A 13,887-nucleotide genomic window follows, 5' to 3' on the forward strand; every position below is an offset into this window, starting at 1 on the left:
CTGCATAGATAGCACAAGTGCACACACACCATTTACAGAAACATATGAAGAAAGGAATGTGGAGTGAACACAGAAAAACAGATTAATTAATCCTGCTTCTGGAAACGAGATATGACATCTATTCCTGTCATCCCGAACTAATAAATACTTCACACAATCATCTCAAGTCTGAGTTACCAGCATGGCAACTTGGTAATTGACTAAGGAGGAGGGAGTTGATTTCATTGGAAACATTTGTGACCACTAGCCATGTTGACTGGGGAATTCTGGACTTGTGGCCCAAGCTCTACCTAATACTATGTCCCTATGACCTTCCCATGTAATATTATCATATAGCATATTCTCAATGGCCTGTTACAGACTGCCAAAATAAAGCTGCTTCGGGTCTCTCTGGAGGTATGCTGTTTAAATGATGCATGCATCCTAAGAATCCGGAAGCTGCACCAAAACTGCACTCCAATGCTTAGGAATGGAGTGTGGCTTTGGCGTGACCTCTGGACTCTTAGGACCCATGCATCATTTAAATAGCACATCTCCAAAGAGGCCTGAAGCAGCTTTATTTTGGCAGTCTGTAACAGGCCAATGTTTTTTTTACCTTCCTTCCTTCCTTCCTTCCTTCCTTCCTTCCTTCCTTCCTTTCACAACAGCACTGACAACTTTCACTGCAAGTGGAAACCATGTTGGGGAGAAAGGAGGCATGTAACCAAACTAACTATAAATAAATAAATAAATTGCATTTTCAGGATGTAGCAAATCCCACCTTTTAACCACGTGACTTCAGTGTATTCAGAAGAAATGCCCACTAGGCATAGAAGAAATCACATCCAAACTGAACTAGTTTAATATTTCTAAGGAGGAAAGGGATTCAGCCTCTGCTCAATGTATATGTTTGCTATACAAATATTACTGAATCTGATGACTCCCCATTGAAATTCCAAGCATGACATTAGGTGAGCCTGGTGAAAGAATGGCAACAAATCAGGTGGTAAGAACATTGAAAAATGAACAATTAGAAATTTTGGGCTACTTCCTATATATTATGCTGGGAAGCACTCCTTTGTACTTGTCCTGTATGTGACCATATTCCATCCAGAGTTCCATGAAGAATATGCTTCTTCTGTGCATTCTTTCTTTTTCTCTCTTCCTCCTCCTTTCCCTCTTTTTAAAATCTCTTTTATTATCCGAAAGCTGGATTGGGTAATAGTTTTATTTAACCTTTTATTACAACTACGCAAAATCCTATCAACTTTTAAAACGTAATATTTCTACACTGTAAGAAGCAGATGTCATTTCTGCATATTGTTCCTTTCAGCTGACTTGACTCCTTAAGTCCCCATAAAAGATTTTTTAAGAAATCTTTCACATTATGTAATAAAATGAATACCAGTTTTGTTTCCATTAATACATACAAGTAGACATTTATTTTAATTTGCTTAAAAACTTTTTTAAAGCATCAATGAGTTTATTTTAACAATAAATGATTAACAAAACAATAACAACTGCTGATTATCTCTTTGCATGTTTCATAGCGAGATTTGTAGTCTACATATCTTTTAATACTGGTAAAGCAATGTTTGATAGAAATTTGTGGACCTGAGCTATGATTTAGTATCTCTCCATGTACGTAACACACAAAAATTAATACGCCTTGTGAAAAGAGACAGTATGGTGTAGAGGTCTGAGTGTTGGATGAAGTCATAGAAACCCAATGGGTGACCTTGGGCAAGTCACATTCTCTCAGACTAAGAGGAATGCAAGGGTAAATCTCCTTTCAATAAAATTTGCCATGAAAACCTTAAAAAGGGCTTTTATAAGTCAGAGCCATCTTGATGGGAAAGAACAAGAACTACTACTATCTTTTGAACCTCAAATAGAAGACTCAACTGAAAAACTGGCCTGCGTTTCCAGTCTGAAGATGGTACCAGTTGTAAGAATGAGGTGGCCATGGAGTGACTACTTGAAACCTGATTATCTGACATGTCTGCATAAGTGGAGAAGTGTATCCAGATACTGTATCAACTAAGCAGTGAGTTAATCATTCTCACAATAAATTCTAAGCCACAACTTGCCATCACTCATTTTCACAAGATTAAATATCCCACAGTTTAGGTAGCCTGTGGGCATAGTAAATGTGTTGAACATCTTACTCTTAATTTGTCGAGAATCATGATATTTGTAAGCATGATAAAAGGGACAACAAATCAGCTTTTATGCCATTGTTCAGAAACCCATACAAAATTGGATTTATACAGCAAGACATCATGCCCAACAAATGACAAATGCAGTAGACCAATTTAAAATGCTTGTTTGAGATGAGATTGCCATTGAAGTCAGTTACAACATGGAAAACATGAAGGGGCATCCAGCTTACAGCAAAAACTATGATCAGCACAGTCAGTCGACAGAAAACCTTCCGAGATCTTTTCTTAATCTGAATGGTGGGTCGGGGTATTGTAATCCCATCCAGTGCTTCTGAATTCTCCGGTTTTGCCTCAAAACAAATAGGTATCCCTGGTATAAATTGGCCAGATGAAGAGAGCTGACTTCTTTCAGTGCCTAATGTTTCAGGGAGACCTCCAGAATTAAGATCCTGATGGTGCCTTAAGATTGCAGGCATCACACTAGCAGTCTTCTTACTGTACCTCTTTCGGTGCTTCCTGACAAAAGTATAACTCCACCTCTCAGAGCTAGAAAGCTGTCCATGGTGTTTGGGCTCATGAAGGGTTAAATTTATCATCTCATTCTCTTCCAACTTGTTTTCTTTGCCAGACAATCTGGAACTAACAGACTTACAGACTCTGGTATGACTTACAGTTAAACAAACCAAAGGCAAGATGTACTGCATGAGTAATAAGGAAATAGTGAAAGCAATTCGGTACCAAGTAGATGGCCATGCCTCAACACACAAGTGCTTGCTTTTGAGTGCTTCTAGATTAAAGGCATCTTGAAAATCAACAATCTTGTGGAAAACAAGCAGAGGAGAGCAAAAGACCAAACCAAGAGTCCAGATGACCAAAATGAGGTAGCAACCATGTTTCAGTGTCAAGTTGCTAGAAAGAGGGTGGCGTATCAAGCAGTACCTGACCACCGCAATAGAAATCAACATCCAAGTTGAAACCAGGACAGACACACACTGGAGGAAGGGCATCACATGGCACAAGATTGTGCCAAACATCCAATGATCAAGTAGAACAGATGTCAAGGTGAAGGGAGAGCAGAAGAGTACCACTAAAGTATCTGAAAAGGCTAAGTTCCCAATAAGAAAGTTTATTATTGTTTTTTGCTTGCATTTCCCCAAAGCCACAAGAATAAGCAGGTTTCCCAGAAAACCAGCAAGACTGATCAAAGTGTACAGACCTATAAGAAAGTACTGTATGTCATCCACACTGTTTTTATAGTCTTCCCAGGCAGGAAAATTGGAACCCACGGAAGGAGCAGAGATGTTCTCTGAAGCAACTGTCCTGTTACTATAGTCTTGAAATTCTACATCCATATTATAGTCCTGTTTAGAACCAGAAATAGAATAATTATCAGTTGCAGCAACAATGACACTCATGCAAATCAATTTGAAAGCTGGCCTTTATATATTTAAAAACAAACATAGCATTGTTATTGAACTGCTGGTTTTAATTTAACCAACAGCTACACTAAAAGTGAATATATATATTATACACACACACACACAGAGAGAGAGAGAGAAATAGTATTTTATTTCATGCTATGTTACCAAAAGTATTCTTCAACAGTTCAAAGAAGGAAGATTGCTCAGTCATCTTTGAGAAATGGCTTTTTATGAGTTTATTAAATTCTATTTCTCCTCTTTTTATACAATATTCAAGAGAATATTCACAATAAAGTGAAAATACAAAAAATAATTTACAATCATCCAATAACAGATTACAATGAATGAATGAAAGGAGCATAAATACAGGCACCAGATCCTGTCTGATCTTTGAAGCTACGCAGGGTCAGCCCTGGTTAGTATTTGGATGGGAGACCAATAAATACCAGGTGAAAATGCTGGGGGGAGGAAGAGAGTCCAAACAATTAAAAAAAAAAAAGTACATATGATAATAAATAATATTGAGAAAAATATGCAGAACACAGAATAATCAAAGCTTAAACACAATTAAATATGATGGCCACCAACCATATAATAGAATGATACAATCACTCATAAACCTAATAATGATACAAAGCAGAATAATAACAAGCACTGTAACTAAGCATTGCAAATGTATATATCATAAAGCCAATTTAACACAATAAACACAGACTAACTAAAGTCTATAGGCAATGAAATATAGCTTATACAGTAAAGCAATAGTAAGCAATAGTTTAAAACTGAATGTGGGATTCCATGACAAATAAAAGAATCACAAACACATTGCAGTCCATTCCATGCTTCCATACAGAAAGGGCAACTATATACAGTCCACAAAGCATGTATCATTGGCAAGTGTGATGAAGAGTTGTACAGGCTGTGATAAAGAGCTGTAGTAATGAAAATAGCATTTTCCACAATTATCCAATGCTCATAGATGGAATATTCCAGACTTCAAAGATGCTCAATGATGTAGAAATTAATAACAGTAAACAAAGCAAACTAGATATAAAGCAAAGATGTAGTAAAAGTACCACCTCACTGACGAAGCAAGTAGTATTTGTTGAAATACAAGTGAGGAAATTACCCATTTATAGGCATTTGAGTTAATGAGAAGAACACACAAATAGCTTGATCACATATTACTTTACATAACATTACTTAAAAAACCCCAATCCCCCCCCCCCCATATCCCCTTGCTGCATCATGTATAACTTTGTCTGGGATGTTATCATCATGTCTGATATACTAAAAGTACAGTTTATTTAGAATATAATTACCGACTGATCTTACTTTTTAAAAAAGAAAATGTTATTATTATTACAAATGGCACTTCAAGGCCCTGAACTGTGAGGAACACTCAGACAATAAGAAATACGTTTGCCAATATGGGGAGCATGGGAAAAAATAACCAATAAAAACAAAACAAAACATGAATGGTAGTAAAAGAAGATAAATTATTTTGTCTCCACCAGTTCCTCACAATGTCAGGCAGATGCAGCACATTCATTCCCATTCAAAACAAAACAGAAAAGGGAATGAAGAACAGCAAATGTAATGGTTTGATAGTCACATATTAAAGTCTTCCTCAGAATTTATTTTGCGGTAGGAAGTGTGTGAACACTCTGGCTTTAACATTTTATTCATCATTCTTAAAGAAAATATTCCTTAATCCATTTTTTCCAGTTTTCGGGGGGGGGGGGGGAGAGGGGAATGTCTTGGGAATAAAATGAGGGGGGAAATCCTCTAATTTTTTTCTGCCACTCGAATGAAAATAAAAAAATACATGTACCTGATTTTGAGGTTTCCCCTCACTTTTTCTTCTTCTAGCATGGCATCTGATTGTTGGACTATGACTCTCGAGATCAAGTTTCAATTTCTTCCTTGAGCATCAAAAATCCCACTGAGTGACTTTGGGCAAGTCACACTCTCTCAGCCTCAGATGATGGCAATGGCAAATCCCTCTGAAGAAACTTGCCATGAAAACCCTAGGATAGATTCATCTTAGGGTCACCATATGTCAGAAATGACTTGGAGGCACACAACAAGAACAACAAACTGCCCCAGAGTTTGGCATTTTGATTTGAAACTCTAGAACAATCAAAAGCATTCAGATTTTGACATATCTAGCATGATGCTTTGATGAAATATGGTTGCCCCACCGCAAGTACTCTGGGGAAATGCATGTTTAAATCCCAGTTCAGCCATCAAGCTTACTAACTGATCTTGGATCTATCTTTGAACCGAACAGCCTCACATGGTTCTTGTGTGGATCAATTTTCGGAGTGGGATTGATGCTACACATACGTTACACTAAGGACTTTATCACACATGGCAACATAAAAGTTGGAAAATACAGTACCTCCTTTGGCAAGATCTACCACATGATGCTGTCTTCATCTCATCCTTGTCCTTGAAGCTTTTTTAAAGCACACCTTGCCATTGACAGGGAAAACCCATTAAGAAGTTCCCAACCACACTGGCATAACTTTAGTCCTCAGGCGTGATAAAGTTACTCCTTCAGCAGTTCCAAAATTGGGCAGTCACATGTTGACACTGTCTCCTCATCTCCCTGCTTTCCCTTGCTATTGCCGAACAGTCTAGTTCCCCCCTTTTTTATTTCTTTATACTGCATAGCATAAGTCCAGAACTGTGTTGAAAACAAACACATATGCGGCACACCAAGTAAGGCATAAGGCAGGAAGGCAGGTTAAGGACAAGGGTGGAAGAGAGCACACAGGACCAGCAATAGTCCAGTTGTAGTATTGAGTGCTTCCCAAACAGTATGCATCAGTGCGCCCACGCCATAAGCGGGCGCGCCATACACGGCCTTGAGCATACACGCTCAAGCCGTGGGGCACACGCGGGGTGGAAGGGGCGGCGTGTCCCATTCAATTGAATGGGTGCGCGCGCCCGTTGTGCCCCCGCGCACGAGCCCCATTGTTTCCAATGGGGCTCGAGCATAGGCGGAATTCGCCTTACGTGGAGGGATCCGGAACGGATCCCCCGCGTAAGGCGAGGACGGACTGTATTTATTTTTTATTTGCTTTGAATACTATTTTGCTGAGAAGAAACAGTACAGTTTCTAGCAACTCTGTTAAGGCGGTCACAAATATTCAATGACATTATTTCAACAGTCAACTTCTCCCACTGGACACCCATCATCAATGCAAGCACTTTTCAGCCATGTCAAGAGATGACCCTTGATTTTATACTAAGGTCAACCAAGACACTTTTCTGATTACATGAGGGATTTTGTGTACAATTAACATGCTGGCTCTGTAATTTCCTTTCTGCTCTGTCCTCCCACAACCCTTGAGAAATAAATTGATAATAAAATACTAATGTCTTTCTGTTTTTAAAGGGTATCATACATGTTCCAAAGATTCTTGTCCTATATTTGATAATTAAGTTTTGCGGCACTTTGAAAAACAAATAGAGATAGATGAGATCATTCTAGAAGCTTAATTCGTCTAACAGGCAGCTATATTTTAATGGTGTGACAATAGCTATTGATTGCCTGAGTCTCAAGCATAGGCTTCTCTGGTACTTGCCTGCTGTGAAATAAAGCAGACTTCCTATGTAGTTTAAATAGCTGGACTTAACTGTTCTCACCTCTGCCTCAAAAACAGATTGTAAACATGGGTTAGTAAACTAAAAACCAGGTCTTTCTAAACTCGATGAGAAAAAATGGCTGGACTTCAAGATGAAAAACATTTCAGTAAATCAATATTTCTAGTTTCCTCACCTCTCTAACCCATATTTGAAACTGTTTCCTCAAATATACCCACACAAAGAGCTATACTCTTCCATGTTGTACTCATCAATGTCTCAGATCCACCATGGTGTAGACAATGTAGGCACAGCCTGAATTTCATGCTAGCCCAACACTTCACATTTAACAATAAGGCTGGAAACATATCCTTTGTGTTCATGTGACTTAACAACAGCTGTGTTCTGAAATATATTTATTCAAAGGATATGGATCAGTTTTCAATTGCTTGGGAAGGAGGGAACATCATGTTTTCTGTAGAATGCACTAGGAAGTATCATTTTGTCAATGTTTCTCAACACAACTATTGTATATCTTGTGCCGTATCACAACTATAGCTAAGAAAGGGTTCTAGGAATATAGGAAGCTACTTAATATCGAGTTAGGTCACTGTTCAATCCAGTGAGATACTACAGTATTTGTTCTACATTGGCTGCAAACATTTCAGGCAGGGTTTTTTCCAGCCTAATAGGGGATGATTGAACCTTTTGCTTTAGCACTAAGCCACATAATTCAAAGATATAGCAATGTTAGTCTGCAGAATCAGTATGTAGAGAGAACTTGTAGCACCTTTGAGACTAACTGAAAGAAAGACGTTGGCAGCATGAGCTTTCATAGACTTCAATCTACTTCCTCATTTTTATTTTTATTTTACAAAACCACAGTTCATCAAGGCATTTTTAATGAAACTACTACTGGATGCCCTTATCTTCTCATTCAAATGGTTTACTAGTAGAAGCTTCCCTGATACATACAGTCATCACATTCAGATGGAGAAGATATTGATTAAAAAAAACCAGGAAGTAAATCTTGAGATGTAAATACATTTGGACACATTAGCTGATACCTTTAGGGAGTGAAACTTCCATTCTGCATCTGTGTTCTTGGCTCACTGATTAAATTGTATGTGTCCAAAGGCTAAGACTGAATGTCCATCTGGACACACAGCTCTTACTTGAAAAATGCCTTGCAGTCTCTCCTCTATCACTGGCTCTTTGCATGACCTTTTAAAATGAAGGAAGTTACCATAGTGCTACCTTGGACAGGATCAAGATTCAAAATGACCTGAACAGACTAGAAAACTGGGCCAAAGCTAACAAAATGAAATTCAACATGGAGAAATGTAAGGTACTGCACTTAGGGTGGAAAAATGAAAAGCACAGATATAGGATGGGAGACACCTGACTTAAGGAGACAACATGTGAAAGGGATCTAGGAGTCCAAGTAGACCACAAGTTGAACATGAGTCAACAGTGTGATGTGGCAGATAACAAAGCCAATGCGATTTTAGGCTGCATCAATAGAAGTATAGTGTCTAGATCCAGGGAAGTAATAGTGCCACTCTATTCTGCTTTGGTCAGGCCCCACCTGGAATACTGTGTCCAGTTCTGGGCACCACAATTTAAAAAGGACATTGAGAAACTGGAGCGTGTCCAAAGGAGAGCGACTAAAATGGTGAAAGGTCTGGAAACCATGTCCTGTGAGGAACGACTTAGGGAGCTGGGGATGTTTAGCCTGGAGAAGAGAAGGTTAAGAGGTGATATGATAGCCCTGTTTAAATATTTGAAGGGATGTCATATTGAGGAGGGAGCTAGCTTGTTTTCTGCTGCTCTAGAGACTAGGACCCGGAGCAATGGATGCAAGCTGCAGGAAAAGAGATTCCACCTCAACATTAGGAGGAACTTCCTGAGAGTAAGGGCTGTTTGACAGTGGAACAAACTCCCTCGGAGTGTAGTGGAGTCTCCTTCCTTAGAGGTCTTCAAACAGAGGCTGGATGGCCATCTGTCAAGGATGCTTTGATTGTGATTTCCTGCATGGCAGGGGGTTGGACTGGATGGCCCTTGTGGTCTCTTCCAACTCTACTATTCTATGATTCTATGATTGTCAGAGGGCTCAAGTGGAAGTATAAGTTAAAGCAGAAGACAAAGAAGACTGAAGAGTTTAAAACAGCACAGCCTTTCTGGTCCAAACCAAGGAGCCATGCAGTTCGGTATCCTATTTCGAGCCCACAGGTTTTACATTTTTGGACTGCAATGTTCAGCATGCTGCAGCCAGCATGATCAAGCTGGCTAGAAGATTCTGGGCATTAAGAATCCCCAAGAATACCTTTTCTAAACTATTTTTCAGCCAAATCACTGTGGGAAAACATTTGCATGAACAAAGCAGACCTCTTAGGTGTGTTATCGGTAGATTTATTAGACTGTTAACCTTAATTTCCAGGATGCCATAATATTTGTAGTAGTACATGCCACTTTTTGAGTCAAGAAATCCCAGCTGCACAAAATAAGGTATATTGGACTCCACATCAGATGCAGTGGCTACATGGTCACCTGTAATAGTGGGCTTCCTGAACTGGCATTGGGCTGGGTTAAATCAGGGTAGGGAACATACAGCTTACCTGTGCCTTGCCTCTACAAATCTCCCCTGCGCTACCGCTGCCACAATGACTTTCCATGCCTGCCTAGAACCAACTAGTTTTGTTAAGAAGCAAGTCATACAGAGATGACTCCAGCTGCATACCCCATTTCTGCTAGGACTGATTCTTCTCAAAACCAGGTATATGAGGAGAATAATTTCCATGAGCCATTCTTCCCAGCAGAACTAGAACCAGAGCTGTTATGATGACAGTGCCCAGTGAGGGTGTACCCCTTCATACAGACATGAGGGGAGTCTATATGTGTGTATATGAACAAGGAGAAGAATATGTCCATGATGTGTGAATGAACAAATGCGTGGTGTGTTTGACATTTGATGCAACACCTCTTCCCCTATGGGGGCTGAAGGTTTCACCTCACTCCTGAATTTGAAGACCTTTTGAGGTTCCTTTGAAATGTATGATTCTACAGCTTCAAACACAGAGTTGAGACAACAATGGCCAGGGCATAATTTTCCATTCTCTCTCATGAGCTGGTTTGCTGTTAGGATGAAAATGCCTTCCTATTGTACTGCTGGTTTCTCTCAATAAGTAAACACAGATGACTCAGTGATGCCAATAAATAAATAGGGATGAATCAAAGGGGTTTGTTACAAAGACGATAGGCTGGTAGATTCCCAGACTCCAGGTGCTGTTCTTCAGAAACACAAGCACTTGCTTCGCACAAGGATTGTTCCACATGAATGATACAAGATGAACAGGCGGCCTTTCTTGTCTCACCTCAGTGATCTCTATGGGCACATTACCTGGTTTCTGCAGCAAAATAAATAAATAAATAAATAAATACATAAATGAGGAGACTTGTGGCCTGGCACTTTGACAACAAACTTCATCAGTTTTAGCACATGCTGCCACAGGCTGCTGCCTCTATCTGCTGATAACTGCTTTCCTCCAGTGGCAGAGCAGCTACTGCGGCACACGAATTGCCACTACGTGAAAGCTTTGGACAATACTTAGAAGCTGAGTACATAAGCAGCTGCCTGATCATAAATCAGACAATAGCTCAATGCATACAGTCTATACCAGCCTTCCTCAAATCCAGATGCAATAGGCTCCCCTAAGTCCCAGCCATTATGGAGCTGGCTGCGAATGGTGGGAGGTAAAGTCTAGCACATCTGAAAGGCACCAGGTAAGGGAGAGCTGGTCTTTTAGATAATAATTCTTCCCAGTCTTCTGAGATGTTATGGACTGAACATGGGGCTCCCCCCCATTCCTTTTCTTTCCCTTGAACCTGCAGTACAGTGCATCTCGTGATTGCTTATCTCTTGTTACTTGAATCTTTTGTTCCTGTTAATTAAAACAATGTGGCTATGCTTTCCTTGTTAAGGAAAATGCAACATGGGATATACAGTGATAGAAATAAAACATGTATGTGAGAGTCACTATGACTAAGCAAAAGCAATTAAGAAGCCACACAGGTGTAAAAGCTAATGTAATTAGCAAGTCCTAAATGCCAAGGACAGAAATGCAGAGTGGATAATTGAAATCACCTGAGAATTGTTAAGTGGACAAGGTGAAATGATGAAATAATTAATTATGGGCTGAACTATGAAAACCAATCAAAATGGATGTACACGCCCACTGGGTGGAAACTGACAAGAGTGGGTGGTGTTTTACTATGACTATAATAATTGCTTTGATTCCCAATGTATTTTGTGGATAGTTTGGAGATTGTAGAGATTGTGAGGGCATATAGAGTTATTGTATATAGTAGAATAAAGTATACTCTACTGAGTTGTCTGGTGTCTTGACTGAAGATACAAGAGCCAGCAGGAACCTGGAGAAGTGTGAAGACTTCTGTGGAGCACGAGTGAGAAGGCTTGGAGAGTTTGTCAGGGTCTTCAGCCTATTCTCTGAAACTCTGCTGCTATAGAGCAAAGCTTTAACCACTGGCCAAAACTGGTCAGCGCCGGTGCGTAACAAGATGGTGAGTTCGAGCCAGAGGTGAAGAGCTACAACTCCCATCATCCCTGACATTCCTATCCAGATAACACTAGTACAGGTCAAAACTAGTTACAGCTGCTAACTTTGTGAGAATAAAACACTTTCAGCTGGAGTGATAACACCAGTTCCTATTCAAGTTAAGTGCATGTGCCTCCAGTGATGACAAAGTTGAGAAGCACATTTCTTGATTTTTAAAAAATGTTATCTATCCCTGTTTGCATTCATTTTGCATTCACCTTTTCTGTTCACATGGGGAAGACATTCCCCTATGACCACATCTTTGCTCTGAGATTACTGATGGACTATATCTTGCATCTATTTAGCTAGAAGAGGGGAAATCACTGTTTTTACTCAAGATGTAAAATGCATTCAGATTGGAAAAGGATGTGCTTCTCTCCTAACAGTTTATACTATACACCCTGCTCTCCCCCCCCCCCCCCCCCCCCCCCCGTCCCCTCCGGCCGCCAAATCCTGCCGACCAATAATACATTTATGAGATTGTGTGATCCTTATTTCAGTAGACAATTGCTGAACTAGAAACCAAACACAACAATTAAGTTAACCTTAATGAGTTTGGAAAGTTACTTAAAACAACACTTGTCAGGAAATGAGCAGCCTTGAACATGGGCAATTAGAAAATAAATAAAAATAAATAAAAGACAATAAAAATTGTACTTTTCTTCCTTAGTAAATTCAATTGCAACTGATTTGTCTCAATAATATTTTCCCCTCAATTATCACTAATTGAACTGATATTAGATTTACTTTTCTTTCCACCAGGGATTTCAGTGTAATCACACTCACTACCTTTGCAAATGCTAATTAGTTCACCTAATCTATTTCCCTCCAAGCACCTGGAACCAACCCCCAGAAGATACCAAGGGCCCACTGTACTTACAATACAAAAGGTTGAAATCCACTGATGTAGACAATGGATGACAATCCTGTAGCTCTCCAAATCAGTGATTGGATTGCAATTCCCATCAACCCTATCTAGCACAAGCAATGATAAGGAATGATAGGAGATGTAGTTTAACAACATCAGGAAATCCACATGTTCCCTAGCTCAGCAGTAGATAATGCTGAGGTAGATGGTGCAATGGTCCACTCCATAGAAGAGAATTTTCTTTATTTCTATGTATTATTTTTCTAACCAACAGCACAGTAAATATACCCACTTCAGAGTAATTTTCAGTGCGTTCAATGGAACTTACCCTCTGGCAATTGTGTTCAAGCCAACTGCAGCCTATTAGAAAGGAAGGTATTGGAGACTATTGTTGTTGTGTGGCTTCAAGTTGTTTCCAATCTATGACAACCCTTAGGTGAACTATAAATGGGGTCAAATTTTAATTGCAAACTAGCTCAGTGTGTAGAAGTGTTATCGTTTTTTCTGTGCCACCTCGTATCAAAGGAAAATTTCCCTTGTATTCAGAAAGAGCCTCCCAGATATTCTACAAAAGAGCAAGAATTTAAAGCAGCCTAGGGTATAAATAATTGGAATCTGATGGAAGGCTAAGTCACACACAGGAGGTTATTTTGCACTACACTGTTATAGCACTATGATTCTGCTTTAACTGCCAGGGTTGCATCCTAAGGAATCCTATGCTTTGCTATTTAGGTAGGGAGATTATCAAATAGTCATGGTTTGAGTATTGAACTATGGCTCTGAGGACCAGGGTTTGAATCTCTACATAGCCGTGAAAACCCACTGGGTGACCTTGAGCAAGTCACACTCTTTCACCCTCAGAGGACAGCAATGGCAAACCCCTTCTGAAGAAACTGCGCAAGAGAAACCCGTGATAGGTTCACCTTGGGGTTGCCATAAGCTGGAAATGACTTGAAGGCACACAACAACAAACAATGCTGTCTGAGAGGTCAGTGCCTGACAAAACTACAAACTCCAGGGCAGAGTCATGATAGAGTCGTAAGAGCCATAGTGCTATAACTATGGCAGGTTACAGACCGCCATTAAAGTATGCGCGGAGCGTGTACTAGGGTTAGGAAGGGGCGGTGCTTCTGCACCCCCTAACCCTAGCACGCGCTCCGTGCGCACAAAATGGCGGCGGCCGTTCCACACAGCTGCCGCCATGATGGCGTCACGAATGCACTGCCTCCAAACGAGGCGGCGTGGAC

General features: G+C 40.0%; 1 protein-coding gene across 4 annotated transcripts in view; it reads right to left on the minus strand.

Moving 5' to 3' along the window:
* Nucleotides 1–606: 606 nt before the first annotated feature.
* Nucleotides 607–13,887, minus strand: part of NPY5R (neuropeptide Y receptor Y5) — a 59,344-nt gene continuing 46,063 nt past the window's right edge. For 2 of the 4 annotated variants that reach the window (XM_042467434.1, XM_042467433.1), the window contains exon 3: nt 607–3,502. In XM_042467434.1, coding sequence (XP_042323368.1) covers nt 2,165–3,493 — 1,329 coding nt within the window. In that variant the 5' untranslated portion in view covers nt 3,494–3,502 and the 3' untranslated portion in view covers nt 607–2,164. Of the gene's footprint in view, nt 3,503–5,396; nt 5,532–13,887 lie in introns of those variants that run through there. The other 2 variants (XM_042467436.1, XM_042467435.1) reach the window with 2 other exon arrangements.

Source organism: Sceloporus undulatus, chromosome 5 (assembly GCF_019175285.1).
Source record: "Sceloporus undulatus isolate JIND9_A2432 ecotype Alabama chromosome 5, SceUnd_v1.1, whole genome shotgun sequence".
Classification (NCBI taxonomy): domain Eukaryota; kingdom Metazoa; phylum Chordata; class Lepidosauria; order Squamata; family Phrynosomatidae; genus Sceloporus; species Sceloporus undulatus.